General features: G+C 43.1%; 1 protein-coding gene across 6 annotated transcripts in view; it reads left to right on the plus strand.

Moving 5' to 3' along the window:
- The window catches only part of KALRN (kalirin RhoGEF kinase), a 777539-nt gene that overhangs the window by 347673 nt on the left and 411187 nt on the right, over positions 1–18679 (plus strand). For all 6 annotated transcript variants that reach the window (XM_038421355.2, XM_038421356.2, XM_038421358.2 and 3 more), the window contains exon 6: positions 10972–11094. In XM_038421355.2, coding sequence (XP_038277283.1) covers positions 10972–11094 — 123 coding nt within the window. The remainder of the gene's footprint in view (positions 1–10971; positions 11095–18679) is intronic.

An 18679-nucleotide genomic window follows, 5' to 3' on the forward strand; every position in this document is an offset into this window, starting at 1 on the left:
TTCTTATGGCTTTGGCTGAGGATTCCTGAAAAGAAAGAATTGTTCAGCGGTGTCTTTTGAGAGGTGGAGATTTTTTGTTGTCTATGTAATTGCTAATGAACTATTTCTTTAGCAAACATGTTCCGTGTTTTTTTTTGTTTTTTGTTTTTGTTTTTTTTTTGCAGCAGGAGTGCTATCACTCATATTTGCATGCCATGGGGAGGGTTCATTGGCTTGATGTTCAGACTGAAATAATAATTAGAGCTTGGACTGAGCTGAGAAATTCAGACGCGGATCTGAACCCAACATTAGCAGAATTTGAGGGTGTTTTTGTAACATACTGGCTAAGTGCTTGTGATGGTGACATTGTTAACAACCCACCACTGATCATTGATGGAGCTAGAAGTAGAGATCTTCAGCACCAATACAGGCCACTACCACTGGAGATAAAGCTGGTAGTAGTTGCCGGTAGTAGTAGTAGCTGGTGGTAGTAGCAGACTTATCCCCACTGTGTTGACCAGGCACTGGGATGGGACACATTACAGGCAATTAGTCAGCGTATTACATTTGGATCATTTTTTGCTGTATAGATAGGAGACAACAGAAAAGTTTGGATCCTACCTTCCCCAGAGTTTGAGGGTAATGAGAACCAGGGTTTGGGCTCAAGCACATCTCTCATGTTAGTGAGTGTTATAAGAAAAATAAAAAAGGGAGAGTTGTTATGATCGTACTTAGGTGTTATGGTAATGAGCTCTATAGAAAACCATAGATTAGAATAAAAAAGAAAAGGAGAACTTGTGGCACCGTAGAGACTAACAAATTTATTTGAGCATAAGCTTTCGTGAGCTACAGCTCCATCAGAATGCATCCGATGAAGTGAGCTGTAGCTCACGAAAGCTTATGCTCAAATAACTTTGTTAGTCGCTAAGGTGCCACAAATTCTCCTTTTCTTTTTTGCGAATACAGACTAACACGGCTGCTACTCTGAAATAGTTTAGAGTAGTGTCTCTATCGATGCTCCACTTCAGAGGTGCATGTACCCCACCTGCCTTCAATCAGAGATTTTCATTAAGAGGGTCAATTTGGACTGTGCATGGGCCCTACACATCTTCATGCCTCATACTAAGGCTATATAGAGCTGTATGGGCAAGTTACCCTCACTTCCTTCTCAATGGCGTCAGCCTGAGATAGAGCTTTAGAGTGTCTGCCTTGAACATGCCTTGACTACAAAGCTTTTTTCTTCTGCTAATGAGTTTAGGTTTTAGATAGTTTGCTAGTTTGTTAGGTTAGTAGTTGGGAGGATTCATTTTGTTCCTCTCTCTTCTTTCTGGGGAGGCTTGCCTTCCTAGGAAGGGCATGCCTGTTCCACAGGGTTTCAAATGCTGCATCTCTTGCTAGGAGGCCATCCTAGTTAGCAACAGACACTTTGAGTGCATTTGCTGCTTTGGAAAGTCACATTTCCCTCAGAAGTATAACTTCTGTCTGGCCCTTAAATCCAGGGTGAGGAGGAACTGGGGGATTAAGCTGAGTCTATTAATGATGGAACATTCACTTTGCCTTTCTCCAGAGCCAGTTTAGGCGAACCCCTCTGTACACCAGTCTTCAGGCAGATCCAGTGCTCCCATGATGTCTTTCCCCAAATTCCCCTCTCTCTCTCCATCATCCTTGACATTGTCCAGCAGAAAAGGGTACCAGAGATGATGGGAGTCTGGTGACTGAATACGTCTCACTGCCGAGAGGCACTCAGTACCCCCTGAGCAGTGGAGACTCTGGTTCATCTGTCACCAATAAATCCTTTGCGTACCAAAATTCTTGTGATACTTCATGGGGAGGGGGTACTGACATGATGGTGTGTCCATCTCTACAGGTAAACGATACCAAAGATTTAGAGTGCTCCAAGGTTGGCACTGATGGAGTTGGACACTTAGATTTGCAGGGTATCCAGGAACCCATGAGAGGATGTGCCAGCAGCAAAGCTGTGTCCAACGGTACTAATCTGGAGGAATGTTTCTCCTTGCCCTCTTTGTCACATCTGGACTCCACCCAGGTTCAGTTGGAGCAGTGGCAGATCTTGGAAGTACTCTGGAACTTTTCCAGCCTCACCAGTACCAGAGCAATCCTTTCCCTTTATGGTATCAAGCCAAGAGGTCAAAGCTTCTGGGTCAACCTATGGAAGACCAAGGTCTTTTAGAAACAGGCTCCTTATAAGGGGGATGTGAAATCCTGGGGCCCTTCGAGGAGGTCTCTGGGGTCTACCCCTTTCTTGGGGAGAGTTGAGCTGAGTTAAAAAAGAGCACTGGATCATGGCAAAATATAATTACACAAACTACACAAAATGTACCACTTTTATTGAGTATCTTCCACTGAAGCAATGAGAGCAATTTCAGGCCATAACTGCTGAGGGACAGTTACTGTCCGGGACATCCCTTCAAGCACCCCTAAATGTGGCAGATGCCTTGCCAGTTCCATCTCTATGGTGGTAGTTATGCACAGGGCATCTCGGCTCTAACTTTCTGGCTTTCCCAGAGGTCCACAGCACTGGAGCGGACCTCCCCATTGATGGTCTGCAAGTTGTTTTCAGAGAACACAGAATAGTCCCTGAACACTTCGATAGGTTTCAGAGTAGCAGCTGTGTTAGTCTGTATTCACAAAAAGAAAAGGAGTACTTGTGGCACCTTAGAGACTAACAAATTTATTTGAGCATAAGCTTTCGTGAGCTACAGCTCACTTCATGCATCCGATGAAGTGAGCTGTAGCTCACGAAAGCTTATGCTCAAATAAATTTGTTAGTCTCTAAGGTGAACACTTTGAAAGATTCCAAGACCACTTTACGATCTCTGAGAATTTACACTCCTATGAACAAAAGAAAATTTAGTAGGTCACAAACCTCCTAGAAATCTGGCCCAATCCACTTCTCTGGATTCCAAAGAACCTCTCAAGAAGAAACAGATTCCAGAAGAGAAGATACCTTCATGCTTGTGGCCTGAGTACTCAGCCAGCCTCAAAACACCACTTTTAATGGGCTGGTCAAAGGTTCAAATCCTTCTCATTCCTTAGCTCACCAGCTGCAACAATTTGCCCATCTCCCCACATTTGGAGATCGGCTTCCTCATTTTCAGCATACAAGGATACTGATTTCTCCAAGAATAATTTATCTGTAGTATCGGTTTCCATATACTCTTTACCTCCCTTCCTCCTTTCCACCCCACTTCCCCCATCCCTCTTCAAGGAACCTTTCTCACAAGCTCTCACTGAGACAGGAAATAAACTCCCTTCTTCATTTAGGAGTGATTGATCCTGTCCATGCTCAACTCAAAGGAAAGGGTTTCTACTCAAGATACTTTATCATACAAAACAAAAATAGACAGTGGAGACTGATTTGAGATTTAAGGCTACTAACGCATGTGTCCCTGAAGTGGAGCACCCATAAGGGAACACATCTCGAAGAACAACAGTTACTGCACGGGATTCATAACCTCCTTTTATCATTTGGAATGATTCTGTAAATCCTGTTGATCTGAATTATCATTGGACTGGGTACAAAATTATTTCTTGTCCTTGTTTGTCTTCTCCATTCTTAAACAAGCAGTCATTATACTTGCTGAAATGGCAGGTTTTATAGTTAGAGCTGGTCAAAAGTCAGAATTTCTTGAGGAACAAAAATGCTGATATTCTAAAAAAATTTGCTCCACTTCAGAGTGCAAAGCAGAATTTCAAAATGTCTTGCAGAAGGGAAAAACACAAAAAAAATGTTTTGAAATAATGGAACCATTTTGCTTCAAAAATTTCTAAATTAAATTGACCCTGGGAGCCCAAACTCTGAAGCTACTGGTTCAGCCATGGTTCCCACAGCTTCTAGGCTCTTGGCTCCCCATGAGCCCTAGCAGACTGATGGAGATGCAGGATCCTAGAAGTCCTGAGAGTCATGGCTAAGCAAGGAGCATCAGAGCTTGGGAGCCACAGCTCCCACTCTGTAACAAGGAGTTCTCATGTCTCTGAGGCTCCCTGCAGGCTCTAGTTGGGGCTTAGCTCCTGGCTTAGCAGCTGGGAGCCTTCAAGTCCTGGGGCAGTCCACGTAGTGGGGCTTTCCAGAGCTGAAGACCTGGGGTCCCCAGCCCCAAGGCAGTCCATATGGTGAAGCTTCTCCAGAGCCGTGGATCTTGGAAGCTTGTGCTCCCTAGCAGCCTGTTAGTCGAGCTGACAGGAAACCTTGTCAGAACCCTCCCAATGGTTTGTCAGAATTTCATCAAAACCAGTATGTTTCCACAAATTATTTGTTTTGTTGAACAATTCCTAATGAGTTGTAGTAACAGGCTCAGCCAGTAGGATCTGAAGCAAGGAGGCAGTACCCTCCTCCACTCTCAGTAAGACTTAGAACTATCATTCATTTATGATCAACTTGGGATCCGTCTTTTGTTCTGCTGTGTACTGGTGCAGGTCGCCCACTCTAGCAGGGGGTGGGGCAGAAGCAGCCAGGGAGGCTGTGGAAATCTGCAGCTAATTAGGATGAGACTTGTTAGGAGACAGACAGGAGGCAGCTGCTGGGGCAGCCCAGAGGGGAGTCTCTTCCTGACAAGCAAGGGAGGAGGACTGGCTCCCAGAGATAGCACCTGAGATAGAGCAGTGCTGGGCAAGCTCAGGGGAGCGGAGCGGAGGGTGAGCTCTGACCTGTTACCTGCTAGGCTGCAGGCCCCTGCCAGAAAGGGCCAAGAGGGTGCAAGGGTCAAGGGGAAGTGGCCCAGGGATGATAGGCAGACAAGTGGAAAGAAGGAGGGCAGAAAGGGTAAGGCTGCTGCTAGAGGGTTCCTAGGTCGGGACCCAGAGTAGCAGGCGGGCCTGGGTCCCCCCGTTCCCCTTTGCACTGCACCTGGCCGCAGAGGAGCATGGCCAATACAGACTGCAACTTTCCCCTGAAGTGAGGGGCTAGACTTTGGGTTGTGTTTGGCCCCTGTGGCAGGTGCAAGCCAAAGGACTGTCGTGACCCCCAGAAGGGGGGTGAGAAAGAAGTAGTGGACATTGCCGGAGGGCAGTGTCCTGAAGAGGACACCACTGAGTGGTGGAGCAACATGGGTCTGAAACAGTGGAGTAGAGCAGACAACGGGCAAGACACCACCCGCAGAAGGTGCTCCGGAGCTGGACTGAGCTAATTCCCAGAGTGACCAGCAGGAGGCGACGTGGTGGTGAGTCCTGATCCCATTACATACTGCTTAACTTGGATCTCCCAGTCAACAGTGGACTTTGCTGATAAAATACCACCGGTTTTGGAGCCTGCTTAGAATGTTTTGTACATCTTGAACTGAGCTAATCAGAGCTAATTATTGCCAGGGTATGGATGGGGCAGTGGAGATACAGTTTTATATCCTAACTCACAAATGAAATAAACTTAGTAGACTCAGTCTGGGTCCTAGTGGGGAATATTTAAGCACTAAAGAGTGGCACTGAACTTAGGGGAAATGATTTAACGAAGCTTTGTGAGAATGCTCTTTGCACAATACTGGGATCTTATGATTCTTTCATGATGAAGAACTAATTCCCTCCATTAAATGAAATTTTTGTAGCACTTAGCACTGTTCAATGTGTGCTTTCATTTTTCATTCATGTAGCACAAGAGATGCAGATGACAATGATAATCACCTTAGAAGTTATGTGCAAGTTACTTGTGTTTTTAAAAAAATAAGAAAATGAACAGTCACTTAGAAATTCTAAATGCTTAATTGGTCTCCAGATTATTTGGAGCTGTGTGGAGAAGTGTCAGTGTGGGAGACATTGAGAATTGTTGGTTCATGTGTTTTAACCCATCTAATGTCCAATCCTAGAGTTATTTCAAACTTTCATAAAATTTAATGTGAGTTCCATGGCTGTAAGACTGATTAGCATGCTGGTTAGCATACTGTCATTGACAGTCAGTCACTCCAATTAAAAAAATAAGCTGGAATGCTAACCGTAGCAGTAATTAAAGAACCATTAATATAATGGCAATCACTGGACTAGATTAGGGTGATATTTTTCACAAATGGGTTGGAAACCATTGATTTAGTGCTAAGTAATACCATTTTAATGATAGGAAAACTATCTGCAGGCTGAGTCTAAAATCTGGCCTATTTTAAAATAATCTGTGATAGAGAAATTAACCAAACCAAATGATATCTAACATTTCTACCGAACTCACAAGACAGCCCTTCAGTGTGAACTCCCCCTGCAGGTTCTGTGAAATAGCAATCACTGTCTCATCGCTTTGCTGACATCTTTAGTCTTTGAAGAAAACCAAGGAACACACTCATTTTGTCTACATTAGCAACACAGGAAACACCAATGTTTTTCAAGTGGGAAAGATATTGGACCTGAAAACTTCTCAGGAAATCTTAGACCAATAACCAGAGCCAGGACAGCCAATGCTGTCACACCGACAGATTCACCTCTCTTCTCCAGTGTTGCCAACTCTTATGATTTTATCATGGGTCTTGCAACATTTAGTATTTTTTCTTAAAGCCCCAACTCCTGGAGTCATGTTATTATATGATAAACTCATCTTTCTTTTTTTTAAAATAGTAAATTTCTACCTCTTATGGTTGCAGAGAAAACCTTGGAAACATGAACCCCAAAAGCTCAAAAGTGGAAGGCAAATAAAAAGAACTCACAATTTGTTATTTTAAAAATCTCATGTGAGCCAATCTTGTGATTTTTTGTGGGGCTTGGCTCATGAATTTTGAAAACTTGTCTCCTTACCACTACTTCATTGGGGTTTCACAAGTGCTTCTGTGATGTTTACTACTTATGCTCCAGTGTCACATGATAAGGAAAGTGAAACTATGAACCACTCAATGCTGTCAGAGTTCTATGGTGATGACAATGTGAGCCCTCTTCTTCCTCCCCGGGAAATCCCGATGTTTCCACCTTTATCACAATCCTGGTTCAGACTGAATGTGATTCCTCAGTTTTCCCAAGTAATAGGAAACCATCTGCTAGTATCTGCTAAGGCTCTGATTCAACAAAACACCCCTATTCATCAAAGCACATATGTAATGGTTCATTGCTTTGCTGAATCTAGGCCTCTCTTGCCACTTGTCATACACATGCTCCAGCTCCAAGGAACTCAACGTCTTGTTAGGGACCAGGATATAGGTGGTGTTGTCTAGTGAGTAGAACAGACATTCAGGTCAGGGAGTGGAATTGAGAATCAGCACCATAGTCAACTGCTGATTACCAGAGCCAGGAGACAAGTGAATACAAAGCTGAGGGTCAGAACTGGGGTCAGATACCAAATGCTAGAATCCAGAGTCAAGCCAGAGTTGGAGTCAGAAGTCAGAGCTGAGGGCAGGATTAGTCACTGATGGTCACAGGTGAGGTGTTAGTGCATCAACTGGCAGAGGGGCAAGGAGCAGTCAGGAGCACAGTGGGAACTAGGACCATGGGCAGGGGCAAGGGAGGAGCCTGAAGCAGGAATCAGAAACATGGTTGGATACAGCATGCAGGAAGCAGACACAAGCAGGATCCAGTGCAGCAGCAGGGAATCACCTAATTGCTCAGACAACTTCCTTTGTCACCTTTTGGCTTAAATAGTATGGCTGGACCAATCAGTGGAGCCTGGCGATCCTCCAGTCAAGGGTCTCGTGGATGGTGCCTTGGCTGTGGCTGTAGTTCTGCTAGCTCTTTAGCCAGCCAGATTTCAGCAGACATCAGATGGTGGCCAGGATGTGATAGGTGTGAGGAAACTCACTGGCCTGGATTTGAGAGCCAGGACATCACACATCTTTTCCTTCCCTGAGTTTGCCATGTTTATAGTAGGTGGAGGGAGAAGGTCACACACTGAATCTTGGACCTTATGTACATGAGATAATTTGCCACAGGCCCTGCAAGTAATGTGGAGTAACATAAAGAAATGCAATCAAAATCTGAAACATAGTTGAGAATGCCTTCCTAATTCTGCCGCTGTCCATGAACATGAATGAAGAACAATTTTTGGAAGGCAATACAGAAAATGATTGTGTGTAGCTCAAAGCTCCTGAGGTACCCGTTGTTTGTTATGATTTATTAAATGAGACAAAAGGATACATTTTTATTCATTTGAAATTTTAATTTTTCTCCTGGTCAGTTATTCTACCTCAAAGTTCATAAATACGGCTTAACTTAACCCAGATCGTTGTTCTATAATACAATTGTGGCTAAAATGAAGAAAGCGCTCTTTTACCCCCAGAAATAATCTGTTACTACTCGTTTTGTTTTATTAATCATTTAAATTCAAGTTGATTCCATTTAGCATTGCTGTGCATAAAATACTAGATTTACTATTTATTTTCAATGGCTTTCAGCCAGGTTTTTTTCCTTAAATGGTTCTAGCTTGGTTAAAAACATGTTCACATTTAACATGTATCTGCTTGAGATAAATCTGGTTTGATTTCTAAACAGAGAGATAAAACTCTGTTGTTTGGACATGAACTTTACTCTTGAAATATCTATTGCTTTATGGTAATACTTTTCTTGAGTCCACAGCTGCGTTAAATTCTTTTGTACTCAAATTGTATTAACTCTTAATGAGGCATTGAGATAGCTTTAGGTTGAATTACATTAGGTTGTTTTCTTCAGTTTAATCACTAAAGGTGTTTTGAAAACAGTGGCTACATCCCAGAATGAATCTGGTCAATTTCAGAGTCTGAAATAATGAGTGAGCGGCCTGATTCTGATCTGTTACAGTGGTGTAAATCTGGCGTACTTGTACTGAGGTAAACAATGTTGTTCTGGATTTACACTGCTGTGATGGAGATCTGAATCTCTCCCTAAATATCTTCCATCAGCAAATGTAAAATACAAGATAAGGTACAAAATCTCTTCCTGCAAATAAATTAATGTAAAATAACACATTAAGGGGACAGGTTGGTAGGACTCGTCTTTGGAGCAGGGGTCAGTGTAATAGCTCTAAATCTGGTGTTACTAGAGCTTTTATAAGGTTTATTCTTCTCCCTGATGTAAGAGTATTAAGTGTTACCTGTGTAAAATCCTCTACACAGTGAGACTAGAACAAATCCTAATGTTGAAATGAGCATTTAGAGCAAAATCCAACTTCATTGGAGAGGAGTTTGAGGTGTATGTACAGAGCCTATTTTCAGCCTAAATGTCTGTGTAACTCTTCATGCCAATGGAACCTATATGTGCACAGGCAGAGAAGAACTGAGCTTGGGAAATAATAATAATGTATAATACGCGGATGCTAGACTCTTTCTGTTCTTAAGGTGTCACCAGTCAAACTTTTTGTTATTCCATTGATTTGATGCTGGTATTTATCTGAGGTCACATCAGTAGCATAACAAAGGTTTGTAGCAATCGCTTGAGCATATGATGGTTGTAGCTAAGCTGTTCATTTGCCTCCCTCCCACTCACAACAATATGAAACCTCATGCCTCTTCAGCACCACCAAATGACTGTACTGAGACTGTACTCCAGGCATTATTCATTTATTTATCATTTGTATTATGGTACAGCCTAGGAACCGTGATCAGGGCCCCATTGTGCTAGGCATTGTACAGACATTTAACAAACAAGACAGTCCTTGACCTAAAGAACTCATGCTCCACATGTCAGAAAGCACATAAAAGATGGACAAAAGACACAAACTGTGTGAGAGTGGGTTGGGAGGATAATGTAACAATAAAACAGGGTTTAGTGGAAAAAAATCTGAGTTCATCTTTTGCCTAACCAGTGCCAGACAAGAATGAAGACTTCCAGTTTGTTTATAATTTATTCTACAGGGAAACAAAAAACAATCAGGGTGCTATTTTTCAGTCAGTAAAATTAAAGTCAAAACCATTTAGTTTGGTAGGACTTGTTTGGCATGAGAAGAAGTGATGTCTTAATGGTCATAGCTCACAACTTGGAGCTCTAATTTAGCACAGAATGTCCTCTGGAGTCTTATTTTTATTAAACTATAGATCCCAGCCAGGGCTGCTGGGTTCAAGTCCCAGCTTTTCCACTAACATGCTTAGACCTTAACCAAATCAATTAATCTTTACGTACTCAGTTCCTCTATCTGTGAAAATTGAGGTGATATATACTGTGCAATGGTACAGTGTGAGTATGTGTGTATTAAGGCTCAGGACATTGGGTTGGGACACTTAGATTCCATTCTGGCTCTTTCTCAAAAAGGCTCTGTAACATTGGACAAGTCAATTAACTTCTCTATTCCTCAGTGTACTCATCTGAATAATAGGTATTATAATCCTCATCTACCTAATAGCTAACTTGTGATATTTAATTCATAAATGAGCTCCTTGGATGTCAAGTGTTATAGAATAATATATGGAGACTAATAAAACTGATGTACAGAATTTTGTTAGAGTTAAATCCAACATACCAAACCACTTAGACATCTGTTTTCCTTTGAAATGGAGCTAAAAGCAGTGAGACACTGACAGGAGTATGGACCATAGAATTAAATAAAATGTGTATGTGTGTTTCACTGTAAGCTAATGTTTCGAAGCAAGACTGCTCTTTGTTTTTGGGGGGAGCAAGTACTAATAAAAATCAGTGTAAAACCTCAGTTTGGTTTTTAGCTGAAACATGTGGGGAGCTTATTCATATACTACAAAGAAAGAAAAAGAAGAAAACCAAATCATTATTGTGTAAAGATTAGTGGTCCGTTCCTGGGTTCTGGTAACATTATGAACCACAAGAGCATTAGTCAATGGAATAACTTCTAATGTAGGCCCTGTCACTGTAGTCTTTCTACTTATGGAACTCCTAACAAAGTATAGGAAAGGACTATAGGATCAGCTTGCAGAGAGACAGGCTTACCATGTGTGTTCATAGAGAAGGTGGTAATAACTTAAATTTTGTCCTTGTTTGAATACACTCTATTCAGATAAGGAATGTTTTTTGTGGTGGTACTAAATCATTTTTGTCATTAGCATAAATCTATGTCAGAAACGTTCATATTTGTATTTTGCACTTGATCTTACTCTTTTCTCCTCTGACTCTTTGTCTGGTGTGAACTTTCTATAGATGTTCGACTGGATCAGCCACAACAAAGAATTGTTCCTGCAGAGTCATACAGAGATTGGAGTGAGCTACCAACATGCCCTCGACTTACAGACACAGCATAATCATTTTGCAATGAATTCCATGGTAAGTTCAGAGATGCATTGTAAATACAGATTCTGTGTGAGTGTGTGTGGGAGGGGAAGGGACAGGAGTGAACTTCCACTCAAAAGAGAACTGTAGACCCATGAGATGTGAAGAATTAAGGAAGGTCAGGCTGGGCGTGTGGCAGCAGCACTTTGTTCTGGGAAGTTACCTTGTCAACCCTGATGTTGATATATGATCATTTCCTTGATTTAAAACCAGGCCAGTCCTGTGGAGCTGTTTACATTTTGGAAAACAAATACAGTATTTTTAAGGGTTTGGCGTTTTCTTGACATGGAATTAATGAGACTCAGTAGAACACTAGCTTAGTGCTTTAATAATTTACACTTCTCTTCCCCCACATGGCTGCTCCTCAAAAATCCAAACAGTGGAATCTAATCAAACTGTCAGTTGTGTCAAGAATCAGATTTTGTTTTTTTCTTAGCTGATTGCAACTTTCGATGCAACTCACCATTACCTGAGGTGAAAAAAATTAATCATCATCCATTTGGAAGTGCCTTGCTTTCTTACTTGGTCTTCCCTAGTATACAGCATTTGTGTCTGCAAGTTGCAATGCTTTCAGTGCAAAAATTGGGGCAGAATGTATTGACATTTTGATCATTGTGCTAATTTAGAACAATGAATGCACACACCCTATCGAAATGGCATAGGATAGGAATAGTCCTGTCCTCTCTCTCTCAATATTAACTGTCAGCTACAGAAAAAATGCCCTGAGTCAATCAACTACTTCATGCTGTGTTTCTGTCAGCTCTGTGTAAAGTGACGCAGGGTCAAGCGAGGTTGGCACTGGGATGAGAGACCTCCAAGCAATTTGTAGTTGTTTCAGCTTGTGGCATAATTCACTAGTGAGCCCTGGCCCTGCATGCTGCAAGTAGGCTCTGTGCTGCTGGAGCAGCTGTCTTTCTGATGAAATGTAAAACAGAGATCCTGACCACTTGTGGTCATTAAAGACCACATGGCACTTTTCATAAGATTAGGAGTGAAACCCTGGTGTCCTGGTCAAATTCCAACTCAGGTAATTATATTCCATTGACCTAAATTCCTCCTGCCTTTTTCATGGGCTAGTTATTTTTTTCACTAAACCATCATGCTGTGTGCTCATTAGAACACTGCAGTTCAGTGGTGGATAAGAGGTGCTATTTATGTTTATGTATTTATTGTGATTTTAATTCAAAAGTATGTCAAAACACAGGCTCTAGGAGTCCTGACTGTTGCTAAACTAACAACAACAAACTATCACTCAGCAGAATACAGTAGAAAATTTAACCTACCTTCCCTTTGCTGCCCTGGGACCCTGCCCTCAGAGGAGTTTCCACAGCATGGCAGGGTTTCTGACGAAAAGTTAATACTGCTTCATGCATGATAATAACTACTTTCACGTTACCCTCCCTTTACTGTGACAAAACTAAAACACAATTAAAGGGGGGAAATATTGTGTATAATACCCCAAAATCCTTTATATTATATTCTGCATATTCCTTATCTATCAGCGTCATCTGGACTAAACAAACAGGATCCCAGCTGATGGAGGAGGATATGTTTTAATTATTGTGTGTGTGTTTACAATGTTTTCATTTTATGCAGTAAATAACCATAATGCATCCAAATTCATTTTGGGGTTTGTCTTTAATTCCCTTAGAAATGATTTCCCAATTGCTTTTCTTTTTAATCTTTTTTAAAATGCTCTAAGCATGTTGACATTCAAACTGATGAACTATAAACTATGACAGTTGAACATAGGTATAGGACAATCCTCAAAGTATCAGGTGATAATAAAAACATGATGGGAGAATAAAGAGAGACTGTAACCAAATCAGAAAGAAACTGTAGAAGCATTCCAGGAGATGGCCCATAACTCAGTGCTGCCCATACTTTACCCAAGTGAAGGCCTCATTGGTACTTGACAGAAGCCTTAAAGCTTTACCTGATGGTTGAAACTCACCAGGGTCAGATAGCTCCTGCAAGACCGCCTCACCAGTGGAGCCCTGCATTTCGAGTGCTTGAAGGAGGTTCTGAGAAGTGCAGCTGCATAGGTGACTTTGGTGATCCCTGAGCATTATGGAGAGGGTTTCTATACCGTGTTGGCATAACTGTGCAAGGAGGGCAGCTTTATGGGCTCTCTGGAGAGTGGCCATGGGTTACACAATTCCATAGGGCAGGTCTACACTAGAAGTGCTATATCAGTTGCACTGGTGCAGCTGTGTCCCTATGGTGCATCAGGTGAAGATGCTCTATGCCAACAGGAAAGCACTCTCCCGTTGGCATAATTACTCCATCTCTGTGAGAGGTGGAAGCTATGTCAGTGGGAGAGGTCTCCTGCCAACATAGCGCCAGTGTGAACAGTGCTTAATTCACTGTAACGTGTCTTTTTCACCCCCCTGAGCGATGTAAGTTAAATCAACTTAAGTGGTAGTGTAGACCTATAGTGTGAATAGCACTTCCACCCTGCAAAGGATCACAGAAGGGGCATAATTTGGAGTGGTGGCCACGGGAAGGCTTCACTGCGGCCCTGTACCCTAGAGCCAAGTGGATTTGGAAATGAGTTGGAAATTTATCTTACCCAGTTTTGGGCAATTCATATTCATACTTGTGTTTAATATGGAAATGGAGTCAGAAAAGAGTGAGCCCCAATTTGTGATGCTCCATCTTGATCTGAACAAACTTCCACTTGGAAGGATATGAAGCATTACATGTTGGGATGTGTGCATTCCAGGAGCTGCACTGCCATACTAAAGATGTGTTTTCACTGGCAGGCAGCATTGTAGGTTTCAGCAGTAAAGCATGCAGGAAAAGCAGGAAGAAAAAGGATCAAAATAAAAATGACCCTTTTCTGTCCAAAGTCCTCGATACTTCAGCCTGATCCTGCTATAAGATGTGTGCAAACACACTCCTGAGCACCACAGGGATATGCCTGCATGCACTCAGTTCCAAAACTGCAATCTCTGTATCTATTTAAGGGAAAAGGAAATGAATAGGTAAATACGTACATGTGAATCCAAATAATGCTGGTAACTATTTCAAGCAATGATGAATCCAAAACTGATTTCTTAATTGAACTTGCCAGAATTTAGGGAAATTAGGATCTGACTTTGTGGCAGAACATTATTCTACAATGGAACAGATGAAAATCCCAGATCCAGAAATGTAGGGTCCAGATCTGGATTTGGGTCAGATCTGTAACTGAACTTTGCAATATCAGCCCATCTCTAATTTTAAATCAAATGTATATCTTTACCAATTTTATTTTTTTAATGAAGAAAACATGACATGTCAGTGACAGGGACCTGGTGAAAAATTGTATGTAGGAGAGCTAATTAGCTTATTATGGCAAGACTTGTCTGCCTGTGTATATCTTTTCCTAAGGGGTCCCTGATTTAAAGCCTAACAAAATTCTTTTTTTTTAACCTGTTTGTAGGCATCTTTTTAAGAAAAGTATCAGGCAATGAAATTCAGAAACACAAAGCCACACCAGAATGCTTTTGTAAAATGTATAGACTCATAGACTTTAAGACGAGAAGAGACCATCATGATCATATAGTCTGACCTCCTGCACATTGCAGGACACAGAACCACACCCACCCACTCCTGTAAAAGAACCATAACCTCTGGCCGAGTTACTGAAGTCCTCATGTCTCCTTATTGTTTATGGTGATGTCTCACTTCAGTTGCAGGTGATACTGTTTGATTTCTGGTGGAGACTGCCTGAAAATAACTGTTGAATTTATACATGGATTTTTGTACTTATGCCTATTATCTAATATTTATATTGCACTAATGCCCAGAGGCTCCACTTAGGATTGGGGCCTTGTTGTAGTAAGTGCTGTGTAAACACACAGGAGGACATGGTCCCTGCCTTGTAGAATTTACAATCTAAGCCTTGATTCTGACAACACTTGTGTATGTGAATTACTTTTTACACATCAGTAGTCCCTCTGAGCTCACATGCATAAAGTTACTCGTATGTGTACATGATTGCAGGATAATACATGATGAATGGGGGAGAGGAAAGCAGTCACACTGGATAATTTTTATATACACATTCATTTGTTTTTTTGCTTTAATACAGTGTTTCTCAGCCCTCTTCATATCATAACCCCATGTTGCAACAGGAAAAAGTTTCAGAAACCAACTCCCATCTACTTATCACAAAAGGGAGAGAGGTTGTTAAACTTGTTTGCCACCCTCTAGGTTGAGAACCCACTTCTCTTTTTTTCCTTTTCTTTTGATCTTTACAGACACAGGGAGCAATACAATGTTGCCAGGCATTCCTGTCCATGACATCCATTAAGCCTAGCTTGTTGTGTCCCTGCATATGATGTCCTGCCAGTCCATGGTCTGACTCTGTGTTGGACTGACCTTGGTTGTGTTTGCATTATTTTCTTAAGCATCCCATCATCTGTTTGCCATTTGCAATGTTCCCACCATTGGAAGCTTCAGAACCAACACTTCAACTTATATTTTAGAAATATAAACATAATACCTGACTATCCCTCAACCTGCCTCCCACTAATTACAGTATTCCCAGCCTCAATCATGAGTCAGGTCCCCAAAAATCCTGAGGTTGGCTTAAAAATCATGAAATAATAAAGTAATAATTAATAATAATATATGTGGGGTTGTTTTGCTTTACCTCCCAGTTTCTGAGCTTTCGCATACACAAAGGTCATGTTTTCAAGCTTTTCTCCACAATTATGAGGGCTAGAAAATTTATGATGTTTTTAAATGAAAGCTGAGATTTTCATATAATCTGTTGATTTCACCACAGGGGTGGGAACATTTTTTGGCCCGAGGGTCACATCTGAGAATAGAAATTGTATGGTGGGCCATGAATGCTCACGAAATTGGGGTTGGGGTGCAGGGGGGTGAGGGCTCTGGTTGGAGGTGTGGGGTTTAGGGTGGGGCCAGAAATGCGTTCAGGGTGCGTGATGGGGCTCTGGGCTGGGGAGTGGAGTGCGGGGCGGGGGTTGAGGGCTCAGGCTGGGGGTGCGGGCTCTGCAGTGGGGCTCGGAAGTTCGGGGTGTAGGAGGATGCTTTGGGCTGGGACCAAGGGGTACGGAGGGCAGGAGGGGGATCAGGGCTTGGGCAGGGGGTTGGGGTGTGGGAAGGGGTGCAGGCTCTGGATGGGAGTGCTGGCTCTGGGGTGGGGCTGGGGATAAGGGGTTTGGGGTGTAGGAGGGGGCTCTGGGCTGGGACTTAGGGGTTCCGAGTGTGGGAGAGAGCTCTGGGCTGGGGCAGGAAGTTTGGGTGCAGGGGGTGTGAGGGCTCCAGCTGAGTGTGTGGGCTCTGGGGTGGGGCTGTGGATGAGGGGTTTGGAGTGCAGGAGGGTACTCTGGGCTGGGATTGAGGCGTTCAGAGGGCGGAAGGGGGATCAGGGCTGGGGCGGGGAGTTTGGGTGTGGGGGTTGGCTCAGGGGTGGAGGCTCTGGACAGTGCTTACCTCAAGCAGCTCCTGGAAGCTGCGGCCATGTCTGCCCTTCAGCTCCTATGCAGAGCCACAGCCAGGCAGCTCTGCATGCTGCTCCGTCCGCAAGTGCCACACTTCATCTTCCATTGGCCGCAGTTCCTGGCCAATGGGAGCTGTGGGGGCAGCATTTAGGGCAGGCAACATGCAGAGCGGAGCCCCCTGGCTGCCACTACGCGTAGGAGCCAGAGCAAGGCCATGCTGCTGCTTCCGGGAGCCATGTGGAGCGGCCTCCAACCCTGCTTCCCAGTGGGAGCTCAAGGATTAAAATGGCTTGCAGGCTGGATCCAGCCCGCAGGCTGTAGTTTGCCCAGCCCTGCTCTAGCACGTGGGGCTTTAAGAAGAACACCCACTATCATGAGATTGGTGATAAAATCATGAGTTGACAGCACTGTGATTGGTTGAGTTCTTATAGGCAACACGCTAAAATGGGCTTTAAGAAAGGTTATGGAGGAGAGAGTAGTCTGAGGGATGCTCTACGTTTTGCAGGATGAATCCAATTGATTTCAAGGGAAGTTGAATTGGGTCCTGGATCTTTAAGCACATATTTTTGTGAAGTTCCTAGCACACTTTAGGCCCAAGTTAAATAATAATAATAATAGTTATAATAATTTTCTAAATTCAGCTGAAAAATATATTTGAAGGGTCTTTCTCAGGACAAACCTTTTCACACACACACACTTCCCGATACATTCTTATATACTTAACATGGGCCAACTTCCTTTTATAGAAACGTTATTTGTAACACTGTTTATTCTTACTATACTACTCCTTCCTCAGAAGAAGTATAGTGTGTGAGGGAGATTAGAGGGGAAGAGCCATAAATTTCAGGTACTAAACTGCAGTTGAGTATTTTTCTTAAAAAACCACAACTGTAAATGTAGATTTTTTCCCCCCAGTGAATCATGCCAAGTTTGTTTTTGTTTCTTCAGTTCTGAAATATGAATTATGTTAGTCTTTATTACAGTAGTACAATATTTATACCAATGTAATAACATGGTTCACTAAAACAAAACATTGAGCTCTGCCGTATATTTAGTAATCATATTAACCTAGTTAATTTGCTAGCCTAAGACACAATGTCCTAGTTAAATGGGCACAAGTCTGCTTGATTGTAGTTTTGCACTTGGATTACCTGATATACATGCTGTTTATTCTGATTGAAGTTATTCAGACCTACTCCACCAAGATTGTTTTACGCCTATATTCATTACCTCATGAAATGGTGAGTCATCGCTTTCTGATAAACACATGCTAACAGTGCTGTGTTCAGTGGTGGAATTGCCAGCCCTTCTGTTGCCAAGGAGTTAATTATCTGAAACTAGACTGAGATGCATGTTGTCCTTAGAGAGTCACAATACATTTTAAATGCATTACAATTATCTGGTAAAGGCTAATGGTATCTTTTGGAAATTCCTGCCATTTATCATTTACATGAACTATAGCCTTCTGTATTAGGCTGAGAGAAAATGCCATTCAATATAATTCTGCATCAAGCCACTGGCTTTGTTACGGAGGCTACAATGGGAATCAAGATATTAAAGGTGTCCTATGAGAAACATTCTTCACTCACTCCATCTCCTCCACTCCCATTGCTCCCTCTCCCCCACCCTCACTCACATACTTATTTTCACTGGGCTGGGGCAGGGCTCTGGCTGGAGATGTGGGCTTTGGGGTGGGTCTGGAGATGAGGTTTGTGGTGCTGAAGGGAGCTCCGGGCTGGGGGTTATGGCTGAGGGGTTCAGAGTGTGGTCAGGGGCTCCAAACTGGGGCAAGGGGTTGGAGTGTGGGAGAGGGTATGGGCTTTGGGTTGAGGGTGCGGGCTCTGGCGTGGGGCTGGGAATGAGGGTTTGGGATGCACGAAGAGGCTCCGGGTTTGGGGCCGAGAGTTCAGAGTGCGGGAGGGGGCTCCAGCTGGGGATGCAGGTTCTAGGGTGGGGCCAGGGATGAGGGGCTTGGGGTGCAGGTAGGGGCTCCAGGCTGGGGCTGAGGAGTCTGGAATGTGGGAATGGGCTCATGGCTGGGGCAGGGGGTTGGGTGCTGGCTCCAGGAGAGAATACGGATGCGGGAGGGGATTCAGGGCTGTGGGAGGGGGTGCGGGGTGTGG

This window comes from Dermochelys coriacea, chromosome 11 (genome assembly GCF_009764565.3).
Source record: "Dermochelys coriacea isolate rDerCor1 chromosome 11, rDerCor1.pri.v4, whole genome shotgun sequence".
Taxonomy (NCBI): domain Eukaryota; kingdom Metazoa; phylum Chordata; order Testudines; family Dermochelyidae; genus Dermochelys; species Dermochelys coriacea.